At 40.8% G+C, this 21,468-nt stretch overlaps 1 protein-coding gene across 1 annotated transcript in view; it reads left to right on the top strand.

Annotated features, from left to right (window-relative positions):
• Positions 1-21,468, top strand: part of SCIN (scinderin) — an 85,774-nt gene that overhangs the window by 42,485 nt on the left and 21,821 nt on the right. Inside the window, exons 5-9 of the mRNA XM_036246555.1 lie at positions 12,677-12,769; positions 14,883-15,015; positions 15,444-15,532; positions 17,334-17,549; positions 19,399-19,520. Coding sequence (XP_036102448.1) covers positions 12,677-12,769; positions 14,883-15,015; positions 15,444-15,532; positions 17,334-17,549; positions 19,399-19,520 — 653 coding nt within the window. The remainder of the gene's footprint in view (positions 1-12,676; positions 12,770-14,882; positions 15,016-15,443; positions 15,533-17,333; positions 17,550-19,398; positions 19,521-21,468) is intronic.

Below are 21,468 nucleotides of genomic sequence, written 5' to 3'. Positions count from 1 at the left end.
ATTTATTTATTTATTTATTATTTTTAAAAAGTTATCTTTATTGTTGAAAGTATTACAGATGTCCTCCCTTTTTTCTCTATTGACTTTCTCCACCTCACTCCCAACCCCCCCAGGCCTTCAGCAAACAGGCCTGGGTGTTTCTCAGTTCCTTAAATGTAGGACTTAAAGTTGTTTTTTGGGTTTATAAAATACACATATACAATCACTCATTAAACTATTTTCTGTTGTCCTCTTATTTACTTCATTGTTAGTCACAATTCTGTGCTTTTGTAAGGATGGAAATTTGAGTTACCTGACCTATTAGTTTGGTCAATATACACAGCAAACATTTTAATACTAAGAGACAACAGAAACGTTTTTACCAGAAAGGCACACTTCTTTTTGTGTGTTAAGTGGTTTAGCTTTCTCATTTATCTCTCCTTTATTTCCCAATGTCTTTTTGTAAGTTCTTGGGAAATTTAACAATGTGTTGAATGTTTTTAAATTTCCTGTTTATGTAGTGAACATCCGGCATTTCAGAGATTTTCATCAGTTCTTATCTGATTGAAATAACATTATTATAAGAGTCATACAGAAAGAGGTCCATCTATGGTTTACCATTCAAAGATTTTTAATTTTAAGTTTAAGGGATCCCCCAAATTTTCTTTTCTTCTCTCTGTTGCATTGTAATTAAATTAGTTTCTTCATTTTGCTTTAAGGCAATGATACTTGTCATATACCCCAAGTCCGAAGAATCATAGTAACAAGTAGCACATGCTGCAGGGTTATGATGCTTTCAAGAGCACTGTAGTCGCTCTAGCTGTTTACGCTGTCATTTATTGACAACTTTCTATGTGCCAGACACTGTTCAAGGTATCATTCATGTGTTATTTTAATGAATCATTTGGTTGGATTATTAGTATTTAAGTCAGATATCCATGTTTTTCCCTCACCAGTTTATCCAGTGGGGGAAGTTAAAATATTTTGAAGAAAGCTAAGAAATATATTAACTGTAGCCCTGGCCAGTTTAGCTGAGTGATAGAGCGTCGGCCCGCAGACCAATGAGTCACGGGTTTGATTCTGGTCAAGGGCACGTACCTCAGTTGCAGTTTGTTCCTGGCACTGGTCGGGGTTGTGCAAGAGGCAACCAGTCGATGTGTCTCTCTCACGTTGATGTCTCTCTCTTTCTCTCCCTTTTTCTCTCTCCCTCTCTATCTGAAGATAAATAGAAAAATATCCTCAGGTGAGGATTACAAAAAAGGAAAGAAATATATTAACTGTATAGTTAACCATATGCTGCAATAAAATAATAATATACCAAATAATCTTTCACTGGGTCACACCAAAGTTCAACATGAAGACTGTGACTGTACAGATAAGGTGTCACCTTTATATGATCAACCCAAATTAACAGCACTTGACAATCCTTTCTGAATGAGGCACTTTTTCCTTTAGTTGACATCTGGAGTGAGGGGATAATGACAGGACCTATAAACAGGACAGTATAGTTCTATGACATATGGACGGTGTGGAAGGGTGAACTTTGCCCCCACGAAGTCTGTATCTGAGTTGATAAACTAACATACATATTAAACTAGAATGCAGGCTTCTAATCTCCCTATTTATATTGCCCCTCATGTTTGTTGTAATAATAGTGATAATACATTTTTTTTTAAAAATCTATAACATTAAGACTATTTTCTTTCAGCAATTTAGGTCACTTCTTATTCCTTGTACTAAGAATTAGCTAAATTCAGATATCAAAAGGCCAAATCTCCACAATTCAGTGATTCACAATTCTTTGACACTCATTGTGTAAATAAGTTTTTAAAATATATAATAGTTAACAGTAATATTTATTTTATATGTTTACTTTTACATCTTGTGCTAAGAATTAGCCCAGCCCAAATATTATACGGTTGATTCTTCAAGAGTCAACAACTTACAATTCCTTAGTATTTATTTTATAATTAATATTTGTTTAATAGCAGGAGGAAATGTGTTCACGTTGAAAAGATCTCTCTAAAATCAAGGCCATTTAGATGTGCATCTAGGTCCTGTTTTTTTCAGAGCCAAGAATCACACTGTTGTGAAACGGGGTTATATTGACAGTACCTGAGAAAATGAAAAAATTGGTATTATGTTTGTAATGGTATCAAGCCCATCATAATTTTACAGCTACATTGCTTTGGATGTGTATGTATGTATAAAATCTGTAGACACAGGCATATATATATATATATACTAGTGTATTTACGTGAACAAACTATACTTTCCTAATAGTCACTTTAAAATCATGTTTGTAAATATGATCAAACATGATTTTAAAATGACTATTAGGAAAGTACAGTTTGTTCATGTAAATACACTAGTCTCTTTGTATAAACCAATTTTAAATATTCCATAGCAGTCTGCTAATAAGGAAAAGGTACTAACATACTGCTAGAAAGAAAATATATTAGTGTCTGAATGCAAACAGAAAAAAGCCATAGCAATATACTGGGAAATGAAGCCCTGTGCCGTGCATAACTGAGAAACCAAGTATCAGTGCTCCGTTCCCGTGAGCCATGCAACTAATGAAGTAAACCAGAACTCAGGATAAAACTGAATGAGGTCTGATGGAGTGCATGTGCAAAAGCCAAAGGTGTGTCGAAGCAAGCGGCGAATACTGGTTACTGCACTGTCATGGAGCTCCCTCCTAGGTGATGGCATAATTTCATTCTGTTGTGCTCTGCAAGGGTCAGGGCAGACGGCTGGCTCACAGGTAGCCTGGATTTTCTGTTCACTGCTAACACTTTTTTACTGCATTTTTATTTAAATTTTTTTCTTTATTGATTTTAGAGAGAGAGAGAAGGAGAGGGAGAGAGAGAAACAGCGATGAGAGAGAACATTGATTGGCAGCTTCCTGCATGCCCCCCACTGGGGATTTGGCCCACAACCTGGGCATGTGCCCTGACCAGGAATCGAACCAGCGACCTCTGGTGCATGGGTCAATGTTCAACCACTGAGCCACACTGGCCAGGCATGCATTGTTATTTATATGATACAAGTGTGTCTTATCATAAACACAGAAATCCCGTTATCGAAGAAGCACTCTGTCGTTGATTTCATTTGCGGCAGAGGCAGTAACAATAAGCACCAGTGTGGCAAATAGCCAGTGCTGACGTGTGGCCACCTCTTGTGGGGCTTCATAAGGATGGGTTAATTTAACTTTACAACAGCCCCGCGAAGTGGATACATGTATCATTCCCTGTCTTGATTTGTGTTCCTCCAAAAGCCAACTTGGAGATAGGGACCTAGGATGGGCTGCTATTTGGGAGATGATCCTGGAAGCACCAAGCAGGAGTCATGAAGCAGTTGTTACGAAGTTATTTACTGCTGCGGGCACCTGGGACTTAGCCCCAGAGAGACCCTCTAGAAACTGAGAAACACTCTTCAGAATCTGCCCACTGGAGGCTGACGTGGCTGCAGGATGTGGCCGGTAACCCCCAGCCCTCATGGGTGGAGGGGTGCTCCTTCGTGTTAACTGCCCAGCACCTCCAGTCTGCCTTGTGTGTGGGCATAGTAGAGCTTGGCAGCAGATAATGCCATCAGACAGAGAGCAGAAGGCTCCGACCTTGAAGAAGTCATCTGCAGGTAATCTCTGTGGTAGGCTGAGGGGAGAGGGGCAGAGCACCAACCGCAACTATGTACCCTCACTTTACAGGTGCAGAAAGTGAGTCTCCGACAAGCTCTGCACCTCCTCCGGCAGGAGCGGGGGCGCTGCCCTGTGATTCATACTCAGGCAGTCTTCAGTCCAGAGCACACAATCTTAAACCTGCAGAGAGATGGGGAGCCCATCTGCTGTGCAGTTATTTTATAAATTCCAAAATTTTGCCAACATTTTGACAATCATTCATTCTTAAGTAATAACTTTAGTAGCACAATGTCTGTGCCCAGTGGACCAGCCTGACTGTTTGTTTTAAATCCCTTATTGTGAGCATTCAACCTTTCATCAAACACCGGGGGGACTGTGGGTACAGGGTAGTTGGGGTAGGCATTTTCTTAGAGAAAAAAATACATTCTTTTTCATTTTTATTTTCATTTTTTAATTATAGTTTACTTTCAATGTTATTTTGTGTTTGTTTTAGGTGTACAGCATAGTGGTTAGACAATCATATACTTACAAAGTGTTCTCCCTGATATTTCCATTGCCCACCTGGCACATGCACAGTTACTGCAATCTTATTGACTATAGAAAATACATTCTCTTACTGTAAGTACAAAAGGCATGCAAATGTTTTCCAAATACCCCAGAGTACATAAAAGCCCTTTTGAGTTTGCTTAATTAAATTTTGGTGCTTGGAAATTTTCTGAATTACGTAGAGAAAGAAGAAACTTTCACAACTCTCTTGCCATGAAACTTGGTCTAATCTATTTAAACATTATATGTAAATCAGGTTTATTTACCACTCCCTACAGGGGCAGGAGATACTGTAGATGAAATGTGTGTAGGTGTGCACTGTGTATATGGTGATGAGAGGTGATGATAAAATACTCCAAGAGGTTTAGCTCATCTTCTCATGATAGGCATGCTCTGTGCAGCTCTTGACTTCTTGTTGGCCTCAAAGAAAGACATTGGAAAAGAAAAGCAGTTTTTTTCTTCTCCATTCCTCCCCTCATTCGATCTGAGGTAATTTTTCCTCTGGTGATCTTTAAAGTTGGTGAAGATAAACAGTAAGTTACCGAGAAAAGAAGCCCAGAGGTGTGGTGATGGGGACCCAACCTTGAGAGGAGGGTGGACCTGATACTTGCCAAACGTCTCTGAATCTGAGGTTTCTTACAACAGCCTGTTTTCATGTATTTGAGGTTAGGAATGAAGAAATGAGTCCTGCCACTTCTGCCTGCCCATGTGGGTAATAACTGGTAGATCAGGTTAAAGTTTCTCACTAAATTTGGAAGGAACCTCAGAACCTGTTTTTGCAGACTGTTCCAGCTTCCACGGCCTCCACTGAGATTGGGCACGAACAGGTGGGACCTAGGTAGCACCCCTGCAGTGAGAGTCTGCTTGCTGAGGGCCTGGGCCAGAGCTACCTGTTCAGCGTTGTAGCCCCAGACCTTTCTCATGCTGCTGAGTCATAGACACTGCTTAGAAAGCCTCACCTAACTGATGTATCCCACCTCACCAGAATAAGGTCATGTGCACAGCATTAAATGGGGAGACATGATTGAAACACATGGGGAGGTCAGAGAATTCATTGTATAACCAAGGACTAACGGCATTATACACCCAGTAACTTAAGAAGGGAAGACATTACTGCAGCTTATTGCTCCTTCTCAGCGTCATCACCTGTTTCCTCGCTACCTGAACGGGAGTTTATTCTCTGGGCTCTGATTCAGGATACGTAGATCTGTCTTCAACTTGTGGTGTTAAACCTAAAACACACAGCTTTGACAAGGATCCACTATCAAAACAAATAGACAACTTAATGACATTAGATCAAGACATGATTTTAGAGAGAGAGGAAGTGAGAGGGAGAGAGAGATAGAAACATCAATGAGAAAGAACATCAATTGGCTGCCTCCTGCATGTCCCCCACTGGGCATGTGCCCTGACCAGGAATCAAACCGGCGACCTCCTGGTACATGGGTCAACACTCAACCACTGAGCCACACCAGCTGATGAAACTAATACATTTAAATAAAATTTAAAATTGTATTATTTGATCACACTAGCCACATTTCTGGTACTCACTAACTAGTGAACACAGAAGACCCTCTACATTACTTGCTAGTGACTTTCATACTGGACAGCTCAGATATGGAACATTTCAATTAGAGAAAATTCATTAGGCAGCCCTGGCCCAGATCATTAATGCCCAAATCTCTCTTGCAGGTATCTAATTCACCTTATCCTTTTATCTAAACATATATTTCACATGGTTTCTCTCAGTGTAAAATATCTTCACCCACCATTTGATATATGAAATTGTCCTTTGCTTGATGGGATACGGGGAGGGGGTGTTTCGGAGGCAGGGAAGCACATCTCTGAGAGAGCGGGGAGCAGGTGTTGGGATCTCGTATCCAGGTGAGGGGAGCTGGCCGAATGAGGTCACAGCTTTTCTCAGCATTGCCTGTGCTTTTATCTCCCTGAGAGCAAATATTTTATCTTCCCTATGAGCCAATATTTACTTGCCTTGAAACAGGTTAATACACCATAACAACAGGATAGTCTGCCCACTTATAATTTATTTCTATTTACCATATGTTTGCAAACTATTGACTCTTTTTTTCCAGTTAAGGAAAAGAAAGATGTTAGAATTACCCAGTCATTAAAATGTTAGCTCGCAGAAACTGAGAGCTTACTTTGTTTTTAGTGAAAACAGAAGCAGAGTTCGCACTAAAATGAGGACGATAAGAAGAAGATGATATCTCGTTTCCCATGGAGAGCAGAGGAGCTGGAGAGCCTGGGTCCCACCCTTGCTTCAGTACAGCATCGGGACTTGGGCAGAAGGTCAAACTAAACTTCTCAGCCTCTCTTCCTAAGCTATCCAGCTGCAACCAGAGTTGAGAAGCACAGTAGACCTTCTATGTTAAATGCTTTTAGGACTGGACACCAACTTAGAACATACCTATCCAAAGGGACCGCAAGTTTTAGAATGTGTATTGTTGTTCCTCCAGGGTACATATTATCCCCTTTTCCTGTTATGCTCTTCAAATACTTACTGTAAAGTGTCCAAATGTGTTGACTTTTCTGTAGAGAGTTAAAGGAGGGAAAACTCATCTTGAGTGAGCAAGATAGTGAATGTTGGGATTTCATATCCAGAATAAGTGGGGCTGGCATGAAGGTTCAAAATAAATAAATAAAGACAGGTACAAATGTGAAGATTAAGTGAGGATTGTGATGGTACAGCAAGTTTTTCTTAACTGCCTGGTCCTTGCTAAGAAAAATTTACACACAGACCAATTTAGAAATAGCACAGCTTTGGCCGGTTTGGCTCAGCGGTTAGAGCATCAACCTGCGAACCAATGAGTTGCGGTTTTGATTCAGGTCAAGGGCATGCACTTCAGTTGCAGTTTGTCCCCAGCCTTTGTCGGGGTCGTGTGGGAGGCAAGCAGTCAATGTGTCTCTCTCACATTGATGTTTCGCTCTCTCTCTCTCTCCCTCCCTTCTTCCCACTCTATCTGAAGATAAATGGAAAAATATCCTTGGGTGAGGATTTTTAAAAAAAGAAATAGCACAATGGGTCATATAGAAAAAAATTTTCAAGACACTGAGGTGGTGTTTATTAAAGAAAAATACATGTTTATTGTTGAAATTTTACAAAATATATAGTCATGTAGAGAAAAAAATATCCCAATTCTCACATTTGAGAAAAAAATATCAAATAGGTTTCTAATTTTTGTTTTTATATATGTATCTCTGTACTTATACAAGAAAGTTTATACTGTACATAAGGCTTTGCAATCTAAATTTTTACTGGAAACATTATGAACATTTTCCTGATTATCACATAATTTTAAGAATATTTTAATATCTATATAGTTTTCCATTATATGGATGTACCCTAATTTATTTAATCAGTTCCTTCCATGTTGGATGGTTTACATTTTTAAATTCTATAAAGTATTGTGATGAACATTCATTAATTCTTTGCATGTATTTTAATTTTTTCTGTGGAATAAACTACTAGAATAGAATTACTGGATTAAATAATTTGCTTTTAAGGTTTCTGTTACCTACTGTCGATCACTTTCAAGAATTTCCCTGCTCACTAGGAGAGCGCCCGGTAGAATACTGAATTTTTGCCAACATTGGACATTATCAATTTTCCCTTAACCATTGGAAATTTTATGGGTAAAGGAGTATTATTGTTTCATTTTCACATTCTTTGGTAGCTCTTTCATGTTTGTTGAACACTGTTATTTGTTATTTCTTTTTTGAAGGGCTATCTACTCATATGACACTCTGATATATAATGGAAGAACTTCTCTCTCTTAGCCTTTAATGCCCACAAAATAGACAGAACAAGAAGAAAGGGGGTAGAAAGAGAGGGTTTGGAGAAAGATGAAAGTTCGGTGGAGAGGACGGCAGAATACCAGAAGCGCCGTGAACAGAGCGTGTGCTGCTCAGTAGGTTTGCTGGTACTGTTCTAACCAGGATGGGGAAGCGCAAAGTGGTCCCCGTACAATCTCCGCTGTGAAGCGACATCTGCTTTATCTCTAGAGACAAGGCCCAAACAATTAAGTGAAGACCGTTTGACGTACCTACAAGAGGCAGCACAGCACATTAGTTGAGAACACACACTCTGAAGCCAGAGTTCAAATCCTGACTTTGTCATTTATCAGCTGCATGACCTTGGACAAGAGGCTTTGCCTGTTTCCACGGGCGTAGAATGGGAATGAACAGGGCAAATCATAGGGTTGTTATGAAGATGGAATTAGCTTAAAATGGTGTCTGGTACATAGTGATATGTGAGCCTTTGTTAAATCAGATTTTAAAAGTGCCTGACATGGCACAGAATGGCTCTTGAAAAGTGTTAGGTGAATATATATAATGCTAATAAAGACATTAAGTGTATAAACAGGCTCCAATACATACAGTTTAGATAAGAGATACTAGATTTCAAGGTACTAGTTTTCATTTTTTCCCTTTTTTTCCTTTGGTTACTTCTGAAACCAAGGGTAGTTTTCAAAGAAGTAAAATCATGGATCTCATACAAATATAAAATAACCCATGTGAAAGATTTTAAACCATCCATCCATAAGAGACATATCAAGATATTATAACTAGTCCAAAGAAGAATTCAAAGAATAGATGCATGTATGAGCCGTGTTAAGATGAAGTTTCTAATAATGCAAAGCTGCCCTCAGCCACAGGGCAGAATCAGTTTTATTTCTACTAGACAAAAAGTCTTGTGAATCTCTGTGGACAGATCATTTGCTTCTATCAATCTTCTGACTGAATTAGAAATGAACTCAAAGTAAAGGCAAGGTGTAGACTCCACAGCATCAGAACACCAGAAGGGTCAGTTACAGAGCACTCACAGGGATGTAAAGTACAGCATCGGAAACAGAGGCAATAATAGTATAATAACTATGGGGCCAGATGGGTACTTGAGATATCAGGGGAACACTCTGTAAGGTATGTGATTACCTAACCGCTATGCTATACCCCTGAAACCAATACAGAAAAATACTGAATATAAACTGTAACTGAAAACAAAGCAAAACAAAAAAGAATATTTCTGTCTGTTTCAAAGACTGGCCCAGTTTCTCTTGTTTAGGGTCGTATGTGACCAATTATTCTTAAAGTTGCTGAATGATTCTGAAAGGGACTTGTGCCGGAATCTCAGCCTCAACATTCAGCAGTTCTGTGCAAAGTGAGTTCACCTCTTTGAGCACCAGTGAGCTCTTCTGTAAAATGATGGTAAGAAGATCTGGTTCATGGGGACTCACAGGGATGAACTGGCGTGTGTCTAAAGCTCCCGATACAATGGGTAACTCAGAACAGACATTCAGTAAGTGGTAACTATTACTGTGCTGCTTGTAATTAGCCGAGCCAACCAAAGAATAATTGCTCAGTGTGCTCTGCCACACCCAGTGAATCTCGGCAGAGTGACATGCAGCACAAGGTAAGGCCCTGGAGAAGGGAGTGCAGGGCTCCCACAAGGAGCACCGGGGACATCAGCCTGGTTGGCGGCATCAGCCTGGTTGGAGACGGTGCTTGGTAGAGATGCTGAGCAGCGATGCATGGTGGGGAACAGCCGGCCTCTGGAGGGGCTTTGGAAGCCAGTGTGAGGAGTTTCGCTCTATCAGGAAGCATTCAATTCAGAATGATCCAGAGTGAGATTCCTGGGCTTCACCCCAGCCTATTACTTAATAGCCGACAGTTGGGAATCTATTTTATCAAGTCACCCCGATGTCGCTTGAACACTGAATTTTAAGAACCACTACTGCAGATAGAAATTTTTACTTAGAGTCATAATCTTAAAATATGGGAGTAAAAGTGAAATGAGGAGCCTCCTGGCCAGTGTCCAGAATAGATGAAAAGATGGGGGAGACTGAGGCAGGAGGGAGTGGACAACAGTAGGTATAACTGGGACTTGGGCCATGAGGGACGAACTTCACTAGGGTGGGAATTAAGGAATAGAAGGGAATCGGTGACTCTGCACATGATTAGAGAGAAGTAGAATTTAATGACTAAGTGGGTAGAAGATTCAGAGTGGAGGCAGCAGGTCTTCAAAACTGACCACGTGACTTTCAGCTCAGGTGGCCAGGAGACTAGGAACAGTCCATTCTGTGGAAGGTCATTTGGGTGGGAGCATGTTAGAGGATGGTGATGCTTTTCAGTGGAAACTTACGGAAAATCATTAGTGGAAAAGGGGGGCTGCAAGGTTCAGTGACAGGTCTTGGCTAGAACAATAGATGAAATTTTTGTGGAACACCCTCAGATAAGGTTTCTCTGTTTCCCTTCCTCTTTAAATTGTCAAAATATGTCATCTCCCACACAAATGACTGCATGAGCCAAATGCTGATCACTTGAGAACCTTTAAATGAGTGTTTCAATGTAGGCCTTATCCTACCTGCAGAGAAAAAAAGGAATGCTGTATTTACAGTGTATTTCAAAGATCAAAATATATGGCACAGTTGATAAGATGAGCATATTTAACTTTCCTCTTTCTAGGCAAGACGTGAAGTCCTTAAGGGCTGGTAAAGGTGGTGGAAACTCATTTGTATACCCCACTGAGGTTTTTGGTAAATGCTTAGTTGTTGAACTGAATCTTAAAATGATTCTTAGGGATACCTGACAATATCTCCCTACCCAAGTTAAGCCTGTTTCTGGCAAATTCCTTGGGTTCAATTCCCAACTACAGTCCTTGGAGAGGCTAGTGAGGATTCCTGGCTACATGGGAGTTGCTGCTTGAAAATGAAAAGTTAGAGGATGCCCCAAATCTCAGACTCACCTGACCCCCCAGGAGACTTACCAGTGTCCCTAACACGGACGATTGATCCCACACTCTACTGTCTGGTGGGAGTAGAGTTACAGAAGGTTGTATGAGGAGACCTTCACTGCTCTTCAAAGATACTTCTACCAAAGTAAAACTGTTTAAAAAACTTCAATGGCAAGTGCTTTAATTTTCGTCTTGATCCTACTTTTAGCAAAAAGTAAAACTATATTATAATAATTTAATATGTATAGTAATTAAAGCATTTTATTGATTGTTGTATAAACAAAAATATGGGCTTTTTCACACTCCTGCAGGAGTTAGAATTTATATACATTTTTATTGTTGTCTGATGTTCAGCAGTCTATATTTCACACAATATTTTGTAAGGGATATTGAATATAAAACCCATTATGCAAGGAATTTCAGTGTGTCAGGTATTTGTTTAATCTAAATGAACACCTTTTTTGCATGTTCTAAAGATAAATCTATATCTATGTTGTTATAAAAAATAACAATGTTTAGAATAATTTATATTTTATTCTTGTCTTTAACATTTTATATTAGTATCAATAAATTAATTAAAGTGCTTTATAGAGACATTTGTGTGTGTGTGTGTGTGTGTGTGTGTGTGTGTGTGATTTGAGTGTATAGAAATTCAAAGCAGATTCAAGTGTTCTTTTTATTAAATCATTTGCTTGAACTTTTGGATCGCATCATATATGCAACAGTAAGTAAAAACATTCAATTTGTTCATTTGACAGCTACTTATAGAGCGTCTACTATGTCCAGCACTGTTCTAACTGCTTGGTATAGAGTAGAAAACAAAGTATGATGTGGTCATCGAGAATTTGCACTTTATCTAGCCTATAATAAATATGTCAATGATGATAGTACCTTCAAATAGCAATTTTGATTCAAGTTTTTGTAATAATAAATTAATTAAACCTTTAGATTGCTTCTTCAAGAAGCAGAGGTCACAGAAGAAATTCTGTTGCAGAACTAACCTTAGAACTCGTATTTCAACACCTGCTAATTTTCAGTAAGATGGACACCTAAGCTTATAAATTTGGGATTTTACTTTCTTGGAGGTTCCCATCACCAGCAAGCTCAGTTTGTTTTCTAAATGCCATTGATTGGACCCATGGGAAAAGGCCAATGTGCTATGATTGCTGAGAAAAGTTTGAGCCTGGTCACTTCAATTGCATATATTTTATCATCTTTGTTTTTAGAGATGCTACATAGTTTACTTTTTTAAAATATTTTTTATTGATTTTTTTTTTTTTTTTTTTTAGAGAGAGAGGAAGGGAGAGAAAGAAACATTGATGTGAGAGAAAAGCATTGATCAGCTGCCCCTGCATGCCCCCTACTGGGGATCGAGCCCAAAACTTTGGCATGTGCCCTGACTAGGAATCGAACTGAGACCTCTCAGTCCATGGGACAGTGCTCAATCCACTGAGCCACACTGGCTGGGCTACTTTTCTTTTTTTTAAGCCCTGCATTTTTTTTCTTTATTGATTTTAGAGAGAAAGGAAGGGAGAGCGAGAGAGAGATAGAAACATTAATTAGAGAGAACATTGATTGGTCGCCTCCTGCATGCCCCCCACTGGGGATTTGGCCCATAACCTGGGCATGTGCCCTGACTGGGAATCCAACCTGTAACCTCTTAGTGCCTGGGTCGATGCTCAACCACTGAGCCACACTGACCAGGCAAGTTCTGAATTTTTTAATGAGAGGTCTTTATCTTTTGTCTGTTCACTTTTTTTCAGGTTTTAGGAAAAAAGCCAGAGCTCAGGGATGGAGATGACGATGATGACACCATAGCAGACATAACTAACAGGAAAATGGCTAAACTGTACATGGTGAGTTCACTGTTAGAGCATTCTGTTGTTGTTACTGGACTGGATGTAGTGGGGAGGCCTGTGCTGGGAGGGATCCTGTGTTACATTTGATCTTCTCCTCGTTGCCCTCAAAGAGAAATGTGTAGGTAAAATTCATTGTTTGTTCTAGTAAATGTATTAAAATTTCTCTTTTCACTACTTGTTATTTTATTAAAAACAACAAATAAGTGGACTTATGATGTAAACATAAAATTATGCATTGTTGCTACACTAGTTTGCAACAATGTGTTTTTGATATATTACATTTAATAAAACGTTCCCTTCATGGAGTAAAGACATTTTGTAAGCTTTTTCTAGAAACTCTTGATAACCTATAAAAATCTTCACTTTGTTTTAAATATCGCCTTTAGCCATAGTGAAGGCTTTCCTTGTTACCGAGAGCAAAGTTATCAAATCGATTAGCTAGAAGGAAACAGTAAAAACAGGCCTGTCCTGGGGACTGGCGGACCCAGTTCCATGTCACTTCTGTGGTGAATGACTAGCTGGGTAACCTTGGCAAGACAGGACCATTCTAGGTCTTAGTTTTCTTATATGGAAAAAAGAGAGAGAGAGAGAGAGATTACATTAGAAGATTACTCCGTTCCTTCCAACTCTAGAATTTTATGATTTTATTGCTGGTGAGGGTAACAAAAGCCACAAGATATACCAGTTGACTTCTGAAATGGGATCATTCAAGTGTTCCTCTGCTTATAACTCCCTAAACATATGATTTGGAGCAGACTGTCACCTCCTTACAGAATTGAATCGTTTTCTTACCTGTTGTAGGAAGGAGTAACATCTGTTGCTGTTTAGATGATTTTCTAGCTCAGAACCGCGGGTGTTAAATGAAGATCAGGCTACCGACTTGTGCAGCATGAATTCCTTTTTGTAAAGGGGAAGTGGATTGTTTTCTTTCTAGATAGCAAAAGAAAATGCGGTTACCTCTTCTATTAAATACACTGATAATTTTAATATGTCATATAGAAATAGCTAAAGATTTTGTGGCTGCTTATTTTTTTCATTACTATTTCTAAAACTAGTTTTTGTCAGCTGAACATCATCTTTTATGTCACATCATCAAATAAAACTATTCTTCCTCTTGGACAGCATATGGAACCAAAGAAATCTTTTATAATGTGAACATGTTAATCCTGAATTCATGCTCCCTCTAGTGGGCCTATTGTGTATTGCATACATCTAATACATCAAGTCCACTTGAAAATAATTTGAGATTGTTGAACACAGCAGGGAAACAGAGCCCCCTAAGTAGTTTTTAAACATACAGAATTTAAGCCCCACCATGATGCTGCAGAATGCCACCACTGAGCAAGGGAGGGTCCTAGAATCTGCATGTTTATCAAGTACCGAGGTGATTACATTGTAGCCCACAAGATGACTTTTGAAAACCAGTCAATTCTAACCTGAACATTAATAACACTTTCAATTTTGTAAGTCCACCTCCAAATGTTAAAACAAAAGTGTTTTGTAGTCATTTCCAACCTTCAAGAATCTATATAAATAACAATTAATTTGTGGCAGAGAAAAGTTACTTTGATAATTTATACAAAGTATACCTAAATACCAAGACCTATATTGGAAAAAAATCTATACATATAAATTGTAATGTAGCAATGCCTTCCTTGCACTCAGTAATTGTTAACTAACTGAACATTTCAGCTTCAGCTTTTTGTGTGTGCTCAATGACTGTAAAACTATCATCTGAAAAAATTGCAGTAAAAAGAAATAATAATGTAAAGTTCATAGCATGGTGCCTGGTATATGAGAATCTCAACAAACCTTAGCTATTATTCTTGTCACTATTTATTTTCTGATATTTTAGACACAGTGTCAAAAATTAATTCTTTATTAGTAAGTTCTTTTATCCCAAAGAACTTTTTAAAAGGTTTTTAGGGTATAATTGGGCTCACGGACTTTATTTTCTTTAAAACAACTCTATTGAGATACAATTTACATACCACAAAGTTCACCCACGTGTACCGATTTTGTTCCATTTGCAGAGTTGAGCAATTATCACCATAACATAATTCTAGAACATCTTTATCATCCCCAAGGGAGTTCATAGCTTTTCTGTTAGGTTTCAGATGCCAGTGGATCCATGAAAGTGACCCTGGTCGCGAAAGAAAACCCCTTCTCCATGGCCATGCTGCTTTCTGAAGAGTGCTTCATCCTGGACCACGGCGCCGCAAAGCAGATTTTCGTGTGGAAAGGTAAAAAAGATGCTGTAGGCTTTGTTGCCTCACTTCAGATGTATAGATATTTCCTCAGCAGGGTAAAGAACATCTCTTCTGATTTCTAAATTAAACACTAAACAAAACCCTACCTTTCTGAGTCTTGATCTACGAAGAGCTCATAGGAACTGCAGACATCAAAGCCACATTTTTTTTTCCTACTAGCATCATCTGTCTGGAGTGATGGAGTTTAAAAAGCATTTGGACAATATAAAAAGAATATTTTTTATACGTCTTGTTCATTACTACATTATTAAATATATTTAATGCACTAGAAATTTTGCCATTTTCTCAGTGTTATATTTAAATTAAATGATTGAGTTTATTTTGTACACAAGTATTGCTTGATCATATATTATCTCCCCTCGCTAAAATTTGGTCTCTTTTTAATTCATCTTGTAATTTAGGTAAAAATGCCAATCCCCAGGAGAGAAAGGCTGCAATGAAGACAGCGGAACAATTCCTGGATCAAATGAACTATTCCACCAAAACCCAAGTATGTGTGGAAATGAACTGGCTAGAAAAGAGGAACTTAAAACATGGTAGCTCATGACATCGCCACAGAGCTCATGAAAGGATTTGATGTATGGTAGCGTGTGAGTGTGAAGTCATTCTTCACTTGAGTGTGTGCAATGGTGTGTCGTATGTCCCTACAACTCTATCTGTATAGAGGATGCAATTTTGCAGGAACTGGAGAAAACACCTTCCGGGGGGGCTGCGTAATGAAAATAAGGGTTTAACTATTTCCTCCACAGTCTTCAAGCCAAAATAGTCAACCACAGTTGAATTAACTGAGAGCACTTATCCATTATTCATTAGAACAAGCTGCGCAGCTGGACTGGTACCTAGATACTATTTGGCGTCATCAAGAGCAGCTTGGACACTGGCTGCTTACTCTTCCTTTCTGAATCTCTCAGCCTCATTGATACTCTTTTTTTTTTTAATCTTCAACCAAGGATATGTTTATTGATTTTTAGAGAGAGAGGAAGCGGGGGAAGAGACAGAGAGAGAGAAGCATCAATGTGAGAGAGAAACATCAATCAGTTGCCTCCCATATGCGCCCCAACCGAGGATGGAACCTGCAACCTCAGTGTGCACCCTGATTAGGACTGGAACTCTCAACCTTCGGTGTATGGGATGACGCTCCAACCAATGGAGCCACCTGGCCAGGGCTTTTCTCTTCACTTTTATGTCCTGGCTGTAGTAGCACCATGAGATCATTTCTTCTGGGTCACAGACCTCGTGTGAACCTAGTGTAGAAAAACAAACCTATTTGACTGCCACGCTGACATATGAAAGGACTTGACTCTTACTGCAAGCATCCAGACGCCATGGCAACGCCTTCAGTGAGGGGAGAAAGCAGGGTCAGGTTGTCTGAGCTTCACGTTTGAGAACCTTTCCATTCGCAGTCATTCAGAGGTCCCAGCTTCCGCGTTGACAGCTGTCGTCAGAGCCAGGGCAGTCTTTTCATTTCCTGAGGTTTTCTTTGGTGTGGTTATAGAAAGTTTTTTATTTTTACTTTCTTTTCCCTCAATTTTTATTCATTTATTTTTGTTACAGATGTTCCCCCCCAGACACCTTCCTCCCCATCCCGCCCCCCAGCATTGTTGTCTATGTCCATTGGTTACACAGACATGCATATAGGTCCTCCTCCTACCCTCTCCTCTGAGGTCTGACCGTCTAAACCGTACTCCTTTCTGTGTCTCTGGGTCTATTTTGTTCATCAGCTTATTTTGTTCATTATATTCCACAAATAAGTGAGATCATGTGGTATTTGTCTTCCTCTGATTGGCTTATTTTGCCTAGCAAGATTCTCTTGTGGTCTCTCCATGTTGTCTCAAAAGATAAGAGGTCTTTCTTACAGCTGCATAGTATTCCATTGTGTATATGTACCACAGCTTTTTTATCCACTCATCTACTGATAGACACTTAGGCTGTTTCCAGATCTTAGCAATTGTAAATAGTGCTGCTGTGAACATAGGGGTACATATATTCTTTCTGATTGGTGTTTCAGGCTTCTAGGATATATTCCTAGAAATGGGATCACTGGGTCAAATGGCAGTTCAATTTTTAACTTTTTGAGGAAACACCATAGTGTTTTGCATAGTGGCTGCACCAGTCTGCATTCCCACCAGCAGTGTACTAGAGTCCCCTTTTCTCCACACCCTCGCCAACACTTGTTGTTTGAGGATTGGTTGATGGCGGCCAATCTGCAGGTGTGAGGTGATACTAGATTCCTATTTTTCTTCAGTCTCTTATTTTTCTGGTTATAATTATGATTATTTTTTAAATTTCAGATTCAAGTTCTTCCAGAAGGAGGTGAAACGCCAATCTTCAAACAGTTCTTCAAGGACTGGAGAGACAAAGACCAGAGTGACGGCTTAGGGAGAGTGTATGTCACCGAGAAAGTGGCGCAGGTGAAACAGATTCCCTTCGACGCCTCCAAGTTGCACATTTCTCCGCAGATGGCAGCCCAGCACAACATGGTGGACGACGGCTCCGGCCAGATGCAGGTGGGCGCCCTCTCTTCGTGCCGTCGCTCACATCAGGTCCTTCACGCCAGTGTGTGGAAATACAACTTCAGGAATATACAAACTTGGTAAAAGGGGAATTTTACTTATAAATGAAGACGGTCCAAGACCGGATTATTACATCTGGGAACTTGAACTCGGAAGAGGTGTTGTCTGGCCTTCAGTTCTATTTTGCAAAGTCTATGCTGAGATTCCGAGAAATTAGGTGATGTGTGCAAGGTCACCTAACTGTCATCTTAGAGATCAGCTTGGATCTTGTTTCTTGGTCCAGAACGGCTCCTGCTCTTGAAACTGGGACCGTCCCGAGAGGCCCCGAGTGTTCCCACTACCATCAGTTTGTCCTTCACGTGCGCCTTAGAGCTGTTCATTCACCACTGCAAATTGCACGTGCTATGTGCTAAAATCACAAGTATTTTTAGAGCATTCACATTGAGTTCATTAATTATTCCTTGATTTTTTTCTTTTTACAAAAATGCTTTTAAAAAACCCAAAACCCTAATAATTTTTTCTCACTCAAATCTCTTCACCCTCCATCTACTGTTGAGTCATCTGACTTCATGAGAACTGGGTGATGTCACTTCTTACTCCGAGGTATTCGAATGGTTCCCCTCAATGTGAGAACACCCTTCTCAGCCGGGCCTGCAAGGCCCCATGATTAGATCTTTGCTGTCCCCACCCCCCACCCCCACTACCTGGACACTCTGTCCTTCCGCCCCGAGTACATTCCGGCTCCTCCTGTGTGCTCAGTCACATCATAAGCGTCACCTCTTCTGCGCAGCCGCCCCTCCACACTGAAATGGTCTTCTCTGTGCTCAAACCATCTGTCATATTTTTATTTATTTATTTTTTATCCTGACCCGAGGACATTTTTCCATTATTTGTTCAGACAGAGTGGGAGGGAGAGAGAGAGAGAGAGAGAGAAACATCGACACGAAAGGGACACATCGAGTGGCTGCCACCCACAGACCCAACCAGGGCCGGGGACAAACTGCAACCGAGGTTCGTGCCCTTAGCAGGAACCGAACCCGGGTCTCTCTGGACCACAGGCCGATGCTCTAACCGCTGAGCCAAACTGGCCAGGGCCAGTCATATTTTTCACAGAACTTCTAAGTACCTCAGAATTATCCGTTTACTTACAAATTTCTCCTTCTAGACCTCTCGTTACCTCCTGGAGGGCATGATTAAATATTTTATGTCTGTATTCCCAGGGCTTACCACAAGGCTCGAACCAAAGTGTAAAGAGAGTCAGGAAGTCGTTTTTCTTCCTGTCAAAGACGTGTAGTGGGGATCTGAGCTGTACAGGGGTTGTGGGGCCTGCAGAAGGAGAAATGGCCCTCGTGGCTGGGGTCAGAGGGGACACAGCTTCTGGGTCTGGGTCTGTCTCCTGCCCAGGTGTCTTTTTCTGGAGCTCAGCGCCGCTGGAGGTCCCTGGGGCAGATTTGGTTCCTCAGCACCAGCTGTGTCTCGGCTGCAGCCCCACGTCAAGTCACAGCGCCACAGACGGCCTCCCGGGCCACCCAGGCTCCTGGAACCCAGGGCTCTCCAGGTTCTCGGGTGTCGCCAGGCTTGCTGCCAGGCCTCCTCTGCTCCCCAGGGCGGCGTGGAAGGGCTTCTCTCTGAAGGCCCGGCGCCTCTCCTGTCCACCCGCTCGGCTCCAGATTCCTGTCCTGCCCCTGGAGAAAAATAAAATCACAACTTGTTAAATAAACAATAAACTTGCGTTACTAGAAGTTGTTTAGTAATAGAACTAGACCAAGTGTATTTTAAACGTCTAAGAAGTACCGTTAGATCAAGCAGCTTTAATGTTGGTGCGCGTATTCCACCCTTTCAGATTTGGCGCGTGGAAGACAGTGGCAGGGTCGAAATCAACCAAAGCTCATACGGTGAGTTCTTTGGTGGCGACTGCTACATCATACTCTACACTTATCCCAGAGGACAGATTATCTACACATGGTAAGTTTCCCTTTTTCTAATATCTCAAGTTTCACAGAGGCTAGATTTTGCCCCAGAATTAAATTTTATTAAATTCTATGCAGTATGGGATAGAATTGCCCCGTACTTATCCCAGTGAGATTTGTCTAGCTTATAGTATTTTCTTTGAGTATGATTTTGACTATATTTTGTAGCTGCTGTCCACAAGTAGGAGGAATTCGATAAAAATCATTCTCTCTAGTCTAGGAAAAGGGTTTTGATATCCACAGGGGAGTGTTCTCATAGTGGATGTGGGGCTGAATATCTCATCTCCTATGCTTGCTAACACTCCGGCTGGCCAGCATGGGGTCACAGGCCCTCTTATTGTTAAAACTCAGAGGCCCTTCCTGATTGGAGCCAAAAAGTTGCAATGAGTCAGACCCAGTAAGGGTTAGATATAATTAATGATTCTGTTACTCCAGAGACCTCAAATTGATGCATCCTTATTCTTTGTCCCGATGAACTTATGTAACAGAGAAAAATGCCTTTGTATCCACATCGTGCATGGTTTTGCATAATGATTTGGGGTAGTTGGAGTTAAATTTGCTTAGAGTCAGTGTCAAGGCTCCATGGGGAATGTCCAAGCAAGTGAATTCAGTCCACGTGGCATGCTGGGCTATTCCCCAGCGATAGGGCTTCTGCAGTGAATCAGATAATGTGGGATTCTCTAGCTTTTTATTAAGTGAAGTCAGGTAAAAAAAAGAATGTTGCTGAGAAGACTGGAAAAAAGAATTCTTGGAAAAGATCTTAAAGCTGAGAGGTGTCGGTGGAAGGTACAGGGCAGAGCAGCTTCCGCCTCTGCCTGCAGGGCCATGGCAGCCTCTGTGAGCTCATCGAATGACGTGGACTCAGGTCCTTCTTTGTTGAGGGTCCCACCAGATGACAGCATCACATCTGTCTCCACAGGGTGACCTTACTGCTGACCCCTTGCCACTTACCCTGAAGGGCCTTGAGTCCAAACAAGTTCAGAAGGTGGGATTAACCCTGGCCAGTTTGGCTCAGCAGTTAGAGTGTCAGCCCGAGGACCAAAGAGTCTCAGGTTTGATTCCCGGTCAAGGGCACGTACCTGGGTTGCAGGTTTGATCCCCTGCCCTGTTCGGGGTCATGAGGGAGGCAACCCATAGATGTATCTCTCTCACATCAATGTTTCTCTCTCTTTCTCTCCCTCCTTCCTTTCTACTCTATCTAAAAAAAAAAAAAATCAATGGAAAAATATCCTCAAGTGAAGATTAACAAAAAAAATGAAATAAAAGAAGGTGAGATCATTATCTCTATCCCATAGGCTCTTGCTCCTCAAAGTGTGGTCTAGGAACCAGAGACATTGGTGAGACCTGGTGCTGGTTAGAAATGGAGGATCTCGGGTCCCACCTTTGACCCACTAAAGTAGAACCTGCATTTTAACAAGATCCCCAGGTGATTCCTGTGTACTTGAATGATTGACAGGCACCGCCTTAGGCAGTGGTTCCAGACACTAGCTGCACGTGAGACCCTGGGCAATTTTCACAAATTCAAATGCCTGGCCTCCGCCTCACACCAAATAGGTCTGGCTCAGTGTGGCGGGACTCCCGAGACCAGGGCTTTAATGAGAACCACTGTGCCCAGGGACATTTGACCCTGCAGCCACGTCGTGCCCTGTCAAAGATGAATATGTTTAGCTATTTAACTTTGTGTTCAAGATGTCATCTTCCTGGCAACCATTTTTAAGCAGCGTGTTAGTGCCTGCAATGTGCTAGATGTTTCCATACATTATCTTTCTTTCTCACCATACAATTATTTGCAAAAGAAAAAAAGGGAGCGGAGGAATCAGACAGATAAGTAACTGAGCCCAAAGACACAAGTCATAACAAGCGAAGCAACATTTCACTGCTTGATCGCGAAGTCTCTCTAACTCCGAGGCCAGAGTGTGGCAGTAACCTGTAGGTATGTTCTT

This window comes from Molossus molossus, unplaced genomic scaffold (genome assembly GCF_014108415.1).
Source record: "Molossus molossus isolate mMolMol1 unplaced genomic scaffold, mMolMol1.p scaffold_m16_p_7, whole genome shotgun sequence".
In the NCBI taxonomy this organism is placed as follows: domain Eukaryota; kingdom Metazoa; phylum Chordata; class Mammalia; order Chiroptera; family Molossidae; genus Molossus; species Molossus molossus.
This window is presented reverse-complemented; position numbering and strand designations above follow the sequence as displayed.